Source organism: Amborella trichopoda, chromosome 7 (assembly GCF_054954075.1).
Source record: "Amborella trichopoda isolate Santa Cruz 75 chromosome 7, AtrichopodaSantaCruz75HAP2 v2.0, whole genome shotgun sequence".
NCBI classification, from domain to species: Eukaryota; Viridiplantae; Streptophyta; class Magnoliopsida; order Amborellales; family Amborellaceae; genus Amborella; species Amborella trichopoda.
The window spans coordinates 5,261,867-5,277,165 of record NC_142342.1 but is presented as its reverse complement, the minus strand read 5'-3'; the positions used below and the strand labels follow the sequence as shown (position 1 = coordinate 5,277,165).

Sequence of the window (15,299 nt, the reverse complement as noted above, 5' to 3'; positions counted from 1 at the left end):
ATGGATATGGACCCAACTTTTGGACTCGACATGTCAGGTCCGGATCCAAAACCTGCACCCGTATACTATTCGGGTCTGGGTCCAGCAGGAGCCGACCCATTGCCAACCCTAATTTTATACAATACCTTTAAGTCTACCGTGGGTTCGCTCCACCGGAATTGGTGGAAAAAGACAAGAACTTCTCCCAAGATCAAAATTGAAATTCAGGCCGGATCTCCCTAAAATTTAAAGCCCTATTTGACCTGACGGGCGAGACCACGGGCCGGTATCCCTACATTTTAATGATCCTTCAGACTTGTCGATACTTGATGTCACGCATTGTGATATCCGCCAAAAATGAGGGGCCCCAAAACTCCTCCAAAAACAAATTGGTGGCTCTCTCTTTCACATTATTATAAAACGCATTTCACATGAACCCTCAACCATAACCTGCAACCATACCCCAAATATCGCCCTGTCCCTCCACAAAAATGGCAACCTCTGCAACAGAGTGTGAGTCTGGTGGAGAAGGCAATAATGGCTACACCAAGAATGGCTCTGTGGATCTTAGAGGAAACCCGGTCCTTAGATCAAAAGGAGGAAGGTGGACCGCTTGCTCTTTTATTGTAGGTAAGATATACTGTAAACGTTCCATTCCTAACATAGCTAGAGAGCCCTCCTGCCTGAACTACTAAAAAAAAAACTACCCTTCCCTACAAACTCAAGATTATTATTATTATGCAATTTGTTTTTTTATAAGGTTTCAAAGTGAGTTTCTCTCGGGCACCATGAATTTTAAAGTTTTTGCTCCTCTTTGAGAGTCACATCGAGGTCATGTTTGATTGGTGGAGGACACCCACTTAAAGAGTTACGGCTTCCATGGGGTAGGATGGAAGTCCCAGCTCAACTTTTTTTTTTTTTTTTTCTTCACTATTTTGAAAGGAAGCAGCGTCTTCCAGGATAGCATAGCACTTCCCATTACCAAACAGTAGAAGCGGCGAGGCTTCCCGTTATCGAACATGCCATAACGACTTTGGAAATGATCCTCAAAATATATTTTGATGTACACTTCATTTGGAAGTATGGCTTCACCATATGGGGGCAGTCTCTTAAAGTTCTCAAACAGATCAAAAAAGGGTTCTTTTGAAAGGACCTAAAAAGTTTTGTAGAAAGTTGTTTGTCTCTTATTGTGGTTAAGGTAACTCAATGATGGGGCTCAAAATGCATTTGGTATCATTGTATGAAACCTTAGAAAGGCCCTGCAGCATGAGATCCTTGGAATTCAAGGGGACCCAACAAGGGAGTTTGTAAAGGATCTAAGTTCAAATTTGGAAAGCAGCTTATGAAATTTGCCTGATTGAGTTTTATTGCATAGTGCTGATGCTAATTGCCTTACCCATCTCTCTCTCTCTCTCTATAGCCTGATTAATCATTTTCATTTTCTGATCTTATTAGTTCAACCCTCTCTCTCTCTCTCTCACTCATATTATCATGATTTAAGCAATCTAGTTTAAATTTATGAGCTTAATCCCCACATCCCCCTAAGATTTTGTAGGTTATAGCTCATCTGGTTTTTGACTTTTGACAGGATATCACTAAGAAATGTTGCAGTTGCTTGCTTTAATTGAATTAATGCATATGTGGACCTAATCCCTCTCTCTCTCTCTACTGTTCAAGATATTTGTAGCTCATGTAGTTCAAGTTTTAACTTTTGACAGAAAGGCACTTAAGTTTAATTGCAGTGATGCACATCTGGACCTAATGCTTCTTTCTCTCTCTAGGTTATGAGGTTTTTGAGAGGATGGCTTACTATGGGATTGCAACAAACCTTGTGTTGTATCTGACAAGGAAGCTTCATGAAGGGACTGTCGTATCTGCAAACAATGTCACGAATTGGGCAGGGACGGTCTGGATGACTCCAATTCTTGGGGCCTATGTAGCTGACGCCCATCTTGGCCGTTACTGGACCTTCGTTATTTCCTCCGTTATTTACTTCTTGGTAATTCCATTTTACTGCTTTATTATTATTAAGAAAATTGTTTCATCTTAGCTGGATCATATTTATACAAAATGGAGTTTAGAGGTATAAAGCATCCATTTTAAAAATGATGCATTGGTATTTTTAAAAACTAATATAATTGTCGGTTCAAATGTTTTTTTAATATAATTATTTTTTTTAATTTTTAATTTTTAACTTTTATACTCATCACCTCTATGTTAAAGATTATATATTTTTAAAAAATTAAAATTAAATTAAATTTAAAAATATATTTATTGCCAATCCCGTATTTCTACAATATCCGGTTGGCCGCATAAAAACTGTCTTTATTATTATTTTTTTTATTTTTATTTTAAAAAAAATAAGTTTCACTAAATCATGAATTTATGAACCATGTGACCTAAGGAAATCTGTACTCACTAGTGTCATTTCCCTGTCCTATCAACTCATGAAGAGAGAGAGTACCCCCAATTTCTATATCGGCGTCCCACCATTACAGTCCATCTGGTGCTTGAATGGTGATGACACTGGTGTCTATGGGTTCCCTACTTCTCATAAATCAATATTTTCCACTTCGAACAACTTCATTGAAAATTCTCCTCTCTATAGTTACGAGCCGTATTTTAAAACCTAACATTTTCAATCCAGATCATTGATTCATGTGTATAGTTATGAGCCGTATTTTAAAACCTAACATTTTCAATGCAGGTCATTGATTCATATATATAATTGGTTGGGACTGAATTGATTTTCGAATGGTATGGGTCTCGGGACAATTCCCCCTAAGACCCTTTTCTTCTTTTTGTTTTTTTCTTTTCATTTTAAGCTTATCTAATGTTGTGATTGATTACCCTTTAAATCCCCACCCTATAAACCTTTTTTTTAATTTTTGTTTGATATATTTATTTTTCGAAATTTTTGGATCAACGATCTGGACGATTTGAGAATGATCCGGATCTCTAGTCCTACCGATCCGATGCGGGATTGGAGGTGGATGATATGGCCCATCAATATGTTTTTTGAAATAATGGTTACAAGTAATGTTTTATCACATTCTTGAAGCATTTGATCCAATTAAAATCGTTTCAACTTCCTGTTGACCTAGTTGGAGTAGATTTAAAAAGATAATAATAATAATAATAGCTTTGGAGTAGATTTAAAAAGATAATAATAATAATAATAACTTTAAATATGAAATATATTAGTAACTGTTTTTCAAATTTGTTTGGCTAATTGGAAGCGGTCAAAACTGGGTAGTATGACCATCTTAAATCATTAAAATACAAATTTTGGTCTATTCTCAATAAAAACAAGGTTTTGGTCCAAAGAAGACTGGCCAAGGCACCGGCTAATAGTCTTGAGTCTTGACCACGGGGTCTACTCCAATCTTGATAACCACGTGCTTACTTTTGGAGAAATATCAAATTTGGGTTTTTTTTTTTCTAGAAAGTTGAAATATACATGGCAAAATACCAAAATAACCCTTAATCTAGCCAGTTGAACTCCTTATGGAATATCCAAATTACCCTCTAATCCAGAGATGTCATCGCCATTTAACCTCCTGTCCTTACTAAGATATTCACCAAAAACAAAAGATAAACTAAAAAATGGCCCCCCATTTTTTTTATTCATTGATCAAAAGAACACATTTTCTCTAAAGGGTGAGATTTGTATAAGGTGTCAACCCTATACTATTGAAGTAAGGTGCACCTAAAATTTATGCTAAAAAATGCAGTTTCGGTGCTTCAAAAACCTTGCGATGATATAAAAATCTAGTATTGGCCCCAATTATGAAATTTAAAGTTCCAAAATTGTGATAATTAAACACATCTATAAACACTTGAAAATCTTCAAAATGGACGGTCCAGATAATGTGTTAGAAGATGAACTATTTTTAGGATTAAAAATGCCATTTTTTCATGTCTACGAATCTCGAGGTTGAGATGATCAATTTGAAAGTTTTTCAGTACAAGAACAACCTTCTCTAGTGGATTTTTTAGGTACACCTTACTCAGTAAAATATATAAGCTTACACTCTTTATAAACTTTTCCTTCTCTAAAAGGCCAAAAAAGTGATAACATATGTTCCCTCCATCCATCTCTTTATTTCTATTACGAACTCAATAGTTTAGCACAACTGCCTGTATATTGTAAGAGGCATGTTTAAGTACTTTCTGTAAGCATCACTCGATTCTAATTATCATAAAAAATAGCCAAAATAAACACCAAGTTTTCCCAATGCCTCACTTTTTGTGGTATGACCGTGACGCATAGGCTCATGTATCAGTTCACATGTGCTTTGCAACTTTTTCCCTAAAGGGAAAAGATTACATGGTTTCTTGAGACTGTCTCTGGACCATTCATCTTATAGTAATTTAGACTTCAAAAGTTACGTTTTTTAGTTATCCTGAGTTTTAATAAATAAAATGTGATTTGTCGAATTTCACTTTCAAAAGAAAAAAGAAAAAAAGCCTGAACATGGTCACTTGCCTACCAACCACATGTACATATTGGTCCTGCACGCCGATGCTAGTGCTAGGGGTGTCAATGGGTCAGGTACCGGTCAACCCCGCCCCAGACCTAATCCAACTACGTTTCACATGGACCCTATAGGACCCAGGTCTAGAAATGTAAAACTAAAAAATTAATTGTCTAGTTATATTATATACCGACTCGGGTCAAGTGGGGTTAACCCAACCCGACCCAATAAGGACCCAAAAAGAACAGGGACTCGACCAAATCATTTTGGACCCAAACCCAACCCGCCAGGTCCAATACTTGGATCCAGTTGGGTCGACCCGCTGAGTTGCCACGCCTAGTTAGTAACACCCTTCTCTAAATGTAACATAACTGGGAGTTATTTAGTTGATTTATGAGGCATTTGTTAACAATCACAACATGGATAGCAATTTTTGACAAAATTTTTATCTCTTTTTCTATTAAAAGTTAAATGTGGACTAAAGTATTTGGGTCGTCAACTATAGGAAATTAAAACTACCATTATGTTGCTCATTTCTAGTTAATACATTACATTTGAGGCGCTTCAATGCTTATTGCCATTAATTGCCGTTAGTATTAGATCACTCATCTCATTCACTTGCAAAAAGTACTCTAACCATGTAGTTTAAAACTAACCTGGGTATATACTGGAGCAATAGTCAATATTAACATTTTAAAAATACGCCAGGTGACTTAAGAGGCGAGGTTTTAAGGCCAATGTGCTCAGTAAAAAGGTCCGAACAAAGGGAAAGGTTTCTATACTTCTCTTAAATCATAGAAGATCTATACTTCCCCTCTCATCTAGCCGTTCAATTTAGATCAAGTGAGCCATTGACTATTTGATCCATATCCGATGCTTCAGCGTATTTTATTTTTAGTTTATTTCTACAAATTGTATGAAAATGAAATTTGAAGGTGAACCTAAAAAAATATTAAAAATAATTTTTTAATAAAATACAACTATCGAAATACCTCTTGAAAATTTTAAACGAATTTTGGTCATTTTATTTTTTGAGAATATTTTTTTTATATTTTTTATAAGTGCGAGTATAAGAGAGGAGTGGATGCCCAAAATTTGATATCAAAACAATTTGTAGAAAACAATTAAAAATAAAATAGTGTAGAGACTTGACATTGTGATTGGGGTCATTTCAGCCATCCATGCAGAATGGATGGCTGGATAGGGAGAAGTATATAAATTTTATACATTAGACGAAGCATAGAAAGCTTGCTCCCAAAAAAATATATAGTTTTTAAGCAAATAACTAATAATTGATATAATATATTTCTATAATGTTTAGTTAGTTTAAGCAAATCACTAATAATTGATATAATATATCTCTAGAATGTTTTGTTAGTGACGACTTTGAATTCTTCATTGTATGCTCTGTTTTTTTATTTTCCAAATTATTTCAAGCTATAAATCAATTTTTTCCATATTCCCTCTTCTATATATATTTCTCTGTTTTTTGAAGAGTTTTAATGTTGTTTATTAATTCTACCTCTTTTTACGTTTTTTTATTTAAAAAGTTTTTATAAATTATTTTTTCATCTTTAGCCCTTTTCAACCGCATACACTAGTCGGACTTCTCTACTCAGATTGGCCAAGGGTTGAGTCACGAGCGTGAGCTCAGTTTTTTAAGATTGGTCAAGACCATAACTACTAAACCTGGCATCAAATACACCTTATTTTTTTTTTTCTAAAATCCAACAATTATTTTAAAATATCCAGGAACTTTTAACTAAATTCAAAGTTTTATTGAATTTTACTCTACACTCAAAGTTGTCTCTTATATCATAATATTTCTTATCGAATAGAGAATATTTTCTTAATGAAATTGTAGCTGTAATATTGAGTGTAATGCATATTTAGATACAAAATCTGACATTCTTTTATCAATTTTGTGTGAGGATGTTAAAGGGTTACAGCCCTTGAATCTGTCCCAAAACCAAACCAATCTGCTCACTCTTTTTTCCAATGCAGGGAATGTCCTTACTTACACTGGTGGTCTCCCTACCATCGCTAAGGCCGCCCTCCTGCAAGAGCCTGCACATTGACTGCAGTGCCCCCGGCGTTGAAGCTCCTCAAGCCTCCACATTCCAAATTGGGATCTTTTACTTTGCGCTATACGTTCTCGCGATAGGCACTGGGGGCACCAAGCCTAACATCTCCACTATGGGAGCTGACCAGTTCGATGAAACCGATCTATCAGAGGGGAAGCAAAAGCTCTCCTTCTTCAACTGGTGGATGTTTAGCATATTCCTAGGCACTCTCTTTGCGAACACAGCCATTGTATACATTCAAGACAATGTTGGATGGACTTTAGGCTATGCTTTGCCGACGTTAGGATTGCTCGTATCGATAGCTGTCTTCATGGCAGGCACCCCTTTCTACAGACACAAGGTGCCTGCAGGGAGCCCCTTCACACGCATGGCACGTGTGCTAGTCGCTGCTGCTCGCAAGTGGGATGCAAAGCAACCAGATGATCCTAAGGACCTCCATGAGTTGGATACTTCATACTATGCAGCCAAGGGCTTGTTCAGGATCAAGCCCACACCCTCTCTGAGGTATAGTCTCGTCTGGATTTGAAAGATAAGGTATTCTGTAATCCAATGGACCACTGCAACACTATGTTTCATTGGGTCATTGACATCCTTTGAGATGGTGGGGTGTGATAGGTATAGAGGTAAGCAAATGTTCAAAAAAAAAAATAGGTATAGAGGTAAGCCCATCACTGGGCTCAAGCCGTTTTCTGTTTTTCCCAACTCTGCACCCTTTCCTAAATTACTCTACATGCATTTCCACTTCAGATCCTTGATTTTGCAACTGGAAAAATAGTGCAAAGAATTTAAAGAAAAAATATCAAATTGATGTTTAAAATAGTTTATTTTAAAGGTTCAAAGTCCTCTCCCTCTTTTCTTCACTCAGATTCATGATTGTAGTGGTCAAGATTATTCTCTGAAATTTGCGACACGAGATCCATCTCTAAGATTGTTTTTTGGAAGAAGAATGCCTTTGAATACAGACACACCAAAGCCTGATTTAACGTAAAATACTTTTTGTGCTACAACTGGTGGCCCTAAGTAGTATCTTTTAGCCTTGGGTTCAATGGTGTGACAATCTATTTGTACATGAGTTTGAGAGATCCTTTGTTTCGCTTCTCCGAAAGAGAGAAGAAAACTGAGAACCCCTGTTTTGATGGTTCTCACCTTTCATAAAATTGAAGTTTATACATCATCCATACCAAGCTAACCTTCGTCATTGTGGAATCATATTGCAGGGTCCTTGACAAAGCGGCTGTGAAGAATGGTGTAGACACGCCATGGATGCTATGCACAGTTACTCAAGTAGAGGAAACAAAGCAAATGATCAGAATGGTTCCAATCCTGATCGCCACCGTAATACCTAGCACCATGTTGGCTCAAGTGCACACCCTCTTCATCAAACAAGGAACAACCCTTGATAGGAGCATGGGTCCTAACTTTGAGATCCCACCGGCCAGCCTCGTAGCCTTCGTAACCATATCTATGCTCATATGCATTGTCATATATGACCGGTTCATTGTTGCAATTTTGAGGAGGTATACAGGTGACCCTCGAGGGATCTCATTGCTACAGAGGATGGCAGTTGGCCTGATTTTGCACATTATAATTATGATGGTCGCATCATTGATCGAGAGGGAGCGACTAAGGGTTGCGAGGAAACACGGCATTTTTGATAACAACAACACAATTCCTCTCACCATTTTCATATTGCTACCACAATTTGCTCTCATGGGCATAGCTGATTCATTTTTGGAAGTTGCAAAGATAGAGTTTTTCTATGATCAAGCACCTGATAGCATGAAAAGCTTGGGAGCTTCTTATTACACCAGCAGTCTCGGGCTCGGAAACTTCCTCAGTACATTCATTCTTTCAACTGTGTCAGATTTTACAGGAAGGCACGGACGCAAAAGTTGGATTCTTAACAATTTGAATGCTTCTCATCTAGATTACTACTATGCATTCTTTGCAGTGTTGAATTTGATAAACTTATTCTTTTTCTTGATTTTGGCTAAATTCTATGTTTATAAGAATGAAGCATTGCAACAGAGCTAGGTTTAGTAAAACCCTTTGAGAGGTCACTTGAGAAGGTCTATACTTCAGAAAAAGATCAAAGTATAATGAGTTAGGAACCAGTTTTGGAGATTATAGGGGATGATATTCCTTTGAAAGAGGTTGGAAAATCCCAAAGATTAGTGTAAAGAAGGAGGCTGAAAAATCTCCAAGATTAATATAAAGAATTATAGAAGGTATACCACCATGATTGTTCACTCACTAATGTCAATTGAGTTAACCAGGCTCTTGGTCTTACATTGTGATAACTATTGTATTGTTTTGTTGGGTGAGCTGGAGTTACAGAGGGGTCCCTCTAAATATATCATTTTGTACATAGTGAGATAAGGAAGAGTTCATGGTGTGATAGAGAAGAACTCCTTACTTTTCCATGATACAAAGCATTTATTTCTAGAGAAAGGCGTATAAAATGGCAAATCTTTGTATCATTGACTAATTTACCCATGTTAATGGTGATAGAGAATCACATTGGATGCATTTGCCTTTTGTACATCCATTAAGGGGTTTTTTTTGTCACTACGAAAGATGACTTGGATAAAAGCGAAGAAAAGGTTATTTTGGGGCACTACGATTTTCTTTTTCTTGGTTTTCTCTAAAAGATTATGGCTTCTTTCGGTTACGGGGAAAAAGGGCAAGAGGTGACGAAGGTGATTTTTTTGTCTATTTTTGTGGAAAAATTACGTGAGCTTGTGTTGCTCAAGTTCTTGATTCATCTTAAGAGAATGACAATGTAAAATATGGGTTTTAGGTGGTTTCAAGAAGGTATTGTGGTGATGGTTATCACCAGTTTTTTTCCATGCGGTGATATTGTATCCCTTTCGTAAATTTCTTTTTGATAGTGGAATTTTACATGTCTGCTTGCCTGTGGACGAAGTCCTATGGGGTGAACTATGTTAAAGTTGGTGTTGTGATTTGACTTTTTTATTTTCTCTCATGATTGTAGTTCCATCTCTTATTTTTCTTAAATTATTGTACACGACTCCTTAAGGTTGTTCGGATTATCGATTTCAAATAACTTGGGTTTGAGTCTGTGATATTTGGTGATCAGCTAATTTGGAGTATCAGGTATTCGGATTTCCAACAAGTAATATCAGAGAAGTAGGTTTGTGCAATATATTTAGGAGAATGGGGAGTAACAGATTGAGGTGGCAAAAATTGATGGACAAAATAATTTTGAGATATGAAAAATTCAAGTTCATGATCTTTTGGTCCAACAAGGACAATACAAAGCATTGCACTAAAAAGAAAAGAATATGAAATCCATGAGTAATAAGGATTGGGAAGAAATGGACCTTAAGGCTATGGCTAGCAAATAAGGTTTTATTCAATGTAGTGGGAAAGAAGATGGCAAAGGGCTTGTGGGAGAAATTGGAAAGTGTTTATCAAAACAAATCTCTTACAAACCGTATTCGATTAAAGTGAAAATTATTTAGTTTAATGATGAAAGATGGGACACAAATTTCCGATCATTTAAACACTTGTAATAATATTCTTAGTGAGCTTGAAAGTATTGATGAAAAAATAAAAGATGTGAACAAGGCGGTAATGTTGTTATGTACTTTACCGGAATCGTATGATAATTTAGTGGCAAAATTAAGTTGCACTAAAGAAGATTCACTTAACTTAACTACATTGTGTAGTACTTTACATGCCTATAAACTCTAAAAAAAGGTATCTATTGGAGAACCTTAATCAGAAGTTCACAAATCAAGGGGTCCTTCAAGTGAGAGAGGTAATTCTTCTCAAAATTCTTCAAGAACTAAGTCAAAGGGTTAATCAAAGTCTAAAGGCCGAGAAAACAAGTTTGTTTGTCGGGGAAGTGGTGAAGCCGATTATCTAAAGAAAAATTGTACATAAAGGAAATGACAAAAATTCGAAAACAGAAGGGAATCCAATGAGCCCAAGAATGAAACAAATCAAGTGGAGCAACTTACATCCGGTTTCATTGAAGAAGAGGTTATGTTGTGGGTTGCAATCCCAAATTCCATCAAAATTGGATTTTGAATAGTGGTGCTACACATTATATGTTCCCACACAAGTCATCATTTAATCATATGAATCATGTAATAGTGGTTCTGTGTTAATGAAAAATAATTCAAGAAGTAGAATGACTGGGATGGCCACGTTGAAATTAAGGATATATGATAGAATTATCCACATACTTGAGAATGTTCGACATGTACTGGAATTAAAAAAAAGTTTAATTTCTCTTTCTTTATTGGATTATGATGGCTACAAATTCATCGGACAATGGGCAATTCTCAAAGTATCCAAGGGGCTCTTATTGTGATTAAGGGTGTTAGAGTTGGGAACTTGTAAAAAATTTTGGGAAGCTCTATTGTTGATGATGTGGCAAATTCGGTAGTGGAGAGTAATGATATTCCACTATGTTTATGGCATAGGAAGTTGTGTCATTTGAGTGAAAAAAGTATGCAGATTTTGATGAAGAGGAAGTTAATTCCCACCATAACATTTGGGGAATAAGAATTTTGTGAGCCTTGTGTCTATGGAAAACAACATAGACTAATTTTCAAAGCCGAAAGCCATACATGCAAGGGAAAATTTAATTATGTTCACTCGGATTTATAACGGCCATCACCTATAATGTCCTATGGTGGTGCATTGTGTTTTATTTCTTTTGTAGATGACTTCTCAAGAAAAGTATGTGTGTTCCTCTTAAATTAAAGAGTGATACATTTTTTGCCTTTAAACATTTTAAGGCCAAAGTTGAAAAGAGCACGGGGCACCACATCAAGACACTTCGCACCAACAAAGGGAAAAAATATAATTCGATGACTTTGCACAATTTTATAAAGATGAAAGAATCAACATGCATTTAACCATGGTTTACACTCTCCAACAAAATAGTGTCGTAGAAAAGATAAATCACACTTTGATGGTGCGAGCTAGAAGCATGTTGAGCAATGCCGGATTGGAGCAAGAGCTATGGGTCGAAGCCATGATGAACAACTTGTTACCTCATCAATCGATTACTTTCAGCAGCTTTGGGGGAGAAAACACCCCAAGAGGTATGGTCCATAATTCCTTGTAATTATTTTGATTTAAATATTTTTTTGTTGTAATGTTTATGTTTTAATTCGAAGTTCTCAAAGAAATAAGCTTGAACGAAAATAAAAAAAATACATTTTTATTGGGTATAACAAAGGTGTGAAAGGATACCAATTATGGGATCCAAGTGCTCGAAAGATAATTACAATTCAAGATATGTATTTTGATGAGTCATCTGTATTAACAAGAGGTATAGGAAATAAAACTAAAGAAAATGAAGAATCTCAAAATGACACCTAAGAAATTAATTTTCGCCCTTATGTTCCATTATCTAGTGAAAGCCATTTATCGGAAGAAGTATCCACAAGTATCAATGAAGAAGTCATTGATGATAAGTGATTCTCATGAAGAAATTGCACTATCAATTCGAAGAAGATCTACAGGGGTAATTCGTCCACCCAAACGGTTTGGGGACAATATGGATCTCGAAGTACTATATGCTTTGGTTGTTATGAATGAAAAACCGAGCACGTACAAAGAAGCTATAGAAGAAAATTATTCCACATTATGGAAGAAGGCCATGGAAGATGAAATGTTGGCTCTTAAGAAGAACAACACTTGGGATTCAGTAGAGCTGCCACAAGGTAGAAAAATGATTGCTTGTAAGCGAGTGTTCAAAATCAAGAAACAAATCGATAAAAATATGGAAAGGTATAGGGCAAGGCTAGTTACAAACGGACTTGCACAGTTCTTAAATTGGAGGAGATCTCTACTAGAGATGAATTTAGTTTTGTTTGGTAGGTAGGTTTTGGGGTTTGAAGCGATGAGAATGGTTTAGAGGAATCAGTGAAGAAGACATTTTGTAGGTGCTATCAGTTCCACTAAGTGTTTGTGAAGGCTAAATTGGAGAGGATAGGGCTGATTTGGAGGTGGTTTGTCATTAAGTTGAATTAGGTTCTCAAAAGAGAGGCCAAATTGGGAGAATTTTATAGTTTATTTTCTAGGGGTATCAAGCAAGATTGATCGCTTGGAAAATATGGCTAAAAATGCAGGAAATCTAGAGAAGAAGACCCAAATTTGAAGATGTTTTTTTGAGAGCTGCACTTGGGTCTATGATGAGTAAAGTGGGCCACAAATAGAGGAATGTTTTCGTGTTTTTCAGGGTCCAAAGCAAAATGGGTTTTTCGGATCAAACATTAAACACTACATGGAGAAGATAGCAAGAGGAAGGGTAGAGAGAGAAAAGCGAGAGAGAGTAAAGAGGGAAGAGAGTGTTACTGAAAAAAATTACACAGAGAGCAAGAGAGAGAGTTACTTTAAAAAAAATTATTTAGGAAATAGGAAGAATTCAAATCTCACCTTGAGATTCAAATATCTAGGGAGATTAATAAGTCTACTATTCATAATTCTCTATCTAGAACTTTTGTAATTTGAATAAATCCATCCTTCATAACTCTCTCTATCTTGAACTTTTGTAATTTGAATAAATCCACCCTTCACAACTCTCTCTATCTTGAACCTTTGTAATTTGAAGGGTTGTGAAGTATATATATATATATATATATATATATATATATATATATATATATATATATATATATATATATATATAGTAATGACACTATGAGACCATCCCACATCCATGTGAGTAGGGCCCCAAAGGATCACAATTAAATTTTGACATAGATTTCTAGAAAAGTTATGATATGGGTGTCGGACTTGGTTGAATGGGTTTATTGATAATTTTTCTAGAGATTTGTGTCAAAATTTAATGGTGATCATTTGGAGTCCTACTTAGAATGTTTTTTCGTATCCTAGAAAGCATTGGGATGTTCACTGCAGATAGAGGTTTCTATCTGTTGTTTGAGTTATTGAATCTTTTGTAGTATCAAGGGATTTGGTAATTGTTATTCCACATGTTTATATTTAATTTCTTGTTTTAAAGTACAGAGAAATTTTTCTTGACTGTGATGCTTCAGAGTTGGGTTTAGGAGGAATCCTAGAACAACAAGTAGATGGTCATGAGCAACTCCTCAGGTATACTTCTAAGGTCTGGAATCCAACCCAACAAAATTATTCCACGGTAAAAAAGGGATTACTTGCTATTGTCCATTGTGTCACAAAATTTCAAAGTGATATTCTCAATCAACATTTCTAGAATTTGAATTCTATTTTTGAGCTAATGAACTTCTTTCTTGACTTCATTTATCTCTTGTTTTATGTCTGAGATAGAAGGTTTTTTTTGCTTAGTGAGGTGTTGTTCACTAACTCTTTTCATAATCGAAACAAAATTATATTCATCTAGTGTTGTACTGATAGGAGGTGTTTGGTTGGACAGCAGATCTTCCGATCTTGCTGCTAATAAAGCTGTACTTCCTACAAAGTGGAGGGTAATAGTATAGATTAAAGTGTTTACTGCATCACTTTCTGTATATATATATATATATATATGTATATAATTTGTCTAGAGTTAACAACCCCTCAAAATGTAAAGGTTTAAGTTAAAAGGGGTTGTGATCGGTATATTTATCAAAACAACCATTATTTTTTATTAAAAAATTATTTAAATAGGTAAGTTTACCATTAAACAATGACAAATTTGAAATTTTCACAAATGTACAATGGCATTTTAGAAGTTAGTGTCCTATAACTTTATTTGTAGAGTACCTTTGTCTTTTAGTTAAAATTTCAATTTTACCCCTTATGGAATTAATAAAAATACCTTTTGCCTTGTAGTATTATTTATAAATTTGTCCCATAAAAGTAACTTTTTTAAAAAAATAGATAACAATAAATCCACCCTTCACAACTCTCTCTATCTTAAACCTTTGTAATTTGAAGGGTTGTGAAGTTTAGAATATCTCATATATATATATATATATATATATGGAAAATACTACGCAACGACTATAGGCGAAAATGAACAATGATTTCACCTACCCCCATCACCGTCCAAAGTTCATCGCGCGGTCACGATTGTCCGGTAGTGTTTTATTTTTTATTTATTTTTCTACAATTCAGAATGACCTGAAATTTGGAGCGTGTATTCATCAAAAATAGGGGAATCTTTGAAAATTATAAAAAAAATATTTTACAAGAAAAAAATTGATCAAAATACTCTTAAATATTTCGGGGGTATTTTGGTCAATTTATTTTTCACGAATAATTTTTTTTATATTTTTATTAGATGCGCCTTAGTAATATGTACGTACCATCTAAATTCAGCTCATTCCGATTTGTAGAAACAAAATAAAAAATAAAACACTACCAGACAATCGTGACCACGTGATGAAATTTGGACAGTGACGAGGGTAGGCGAAATCACTATTCATTATCGCCTATAAGCTTTGGGAAGACTTTTATATATATATATATATAGAGAGAGAGAGAGAGAAAGAGAGAAAAAAAATTCTTAAAAACGCCTATAGGTGAAATTGAATAGTATTTTACCCCATGTCCATGGCGGTTTTGCCTTAAAAACTGCTACGGATCTATGGGAACCGCATTGGTTGCCTGTGTTTTTTTGCATAGTAGGTCGGTTGAGGTCTTTTAATCCACGTTGTCCGAAAAAATCGGATGGCACTGAGCCTATGGGCGAAAACACTGGGTAGTAGCTTCATATGTGTGTGTGAGATTTGTATAGATCCAAGGCTCTAAACAATCAAAATACAACACACCTTCAAATAGTGTTGCCAAA

General features: G+C 35.4%; 2 protein-coding genes across 2 annotated transcripts; both read left to right on the top strand.

Moving 5' to 3' along the window:
• Positions 1–264: 264 nt before the first annotated feature.
• On the top strand, positions 265–9,070 carry LOC18447302 (protein NRT1/ PTR FAMILY 5.2). The gene is made up of 4 exons (XM_006857402.4): positions 265–609; positions 1,761–1,978; positions 6,462–7,045; positions 7,759–9,070. Exons 1-4 carry the CDS (start codon positions 471–473, stop codon positions 8,573–8,575), a joined length of 1,758 nt encoding a protein of 585 aa, XP_006857464.1. The 5' UTR covers positions 265–470; the 3' UTR covers positions 8,576–9,070.
• A 2,365-nt stretch (positions 9,071–11,435) lies between these two features.
• LOC148781204 (uncharacterized) lies at positions 11,436–12,407 on the top strand. The gene is made up of 2 exons (XM_088872713.1): positions 11,436–11,622; positions 11,938–12,407. Exons 1-2 carry the CDS (start codon positions 11,436–11,438, stop codon positions 12,405–12,407), a joined length of 657 nt encoding a protein of 218 aa, XP_088728839.1.
• Positions 12,408–15,299: the final 2,892 nt, after the last annotated feature.

Excerpts from the sequence above, each read along its gene's own strand:
- LOC18447302 (XM_006857402.4), top strand. The coding sequence starts at position 471 with ATGGCAACCTCTGCAACAGAGTGTGAGTCTGGTGGAGAAGGCAATAAT. Across the intron at positions 610-1,760 it reads CGCTTGCTCTTTTATTGTAG|GTTATGAGGTTTTTGAGAGG; the intron begins GTAAGATATACT and ends TTCTCTCTCTAG. Across the intron at positions 7,046-7,758 it reads AAGCCCACACCCTCTCTGAG|GGTCCTTGACAAAGCGGCTG; the intron begins GTATAGTCTCGT and ends ATCATATTGCAG.
- LOC148781204 (XM_088872713.1), top strand. The coding sequence starts at position 11,436 with ATGGTTTACACTCTCCAACAAAATAGTGTCGTAGAAAAGATAAATCAC. Across the intron at positions 11,623-11,937 it reads GGGAGAAAACACCCCAAGAG|TGAAAGCCATTTATCGGAAG; the intron begins GTATGGTCCATA and ends TCCATTATCTAG.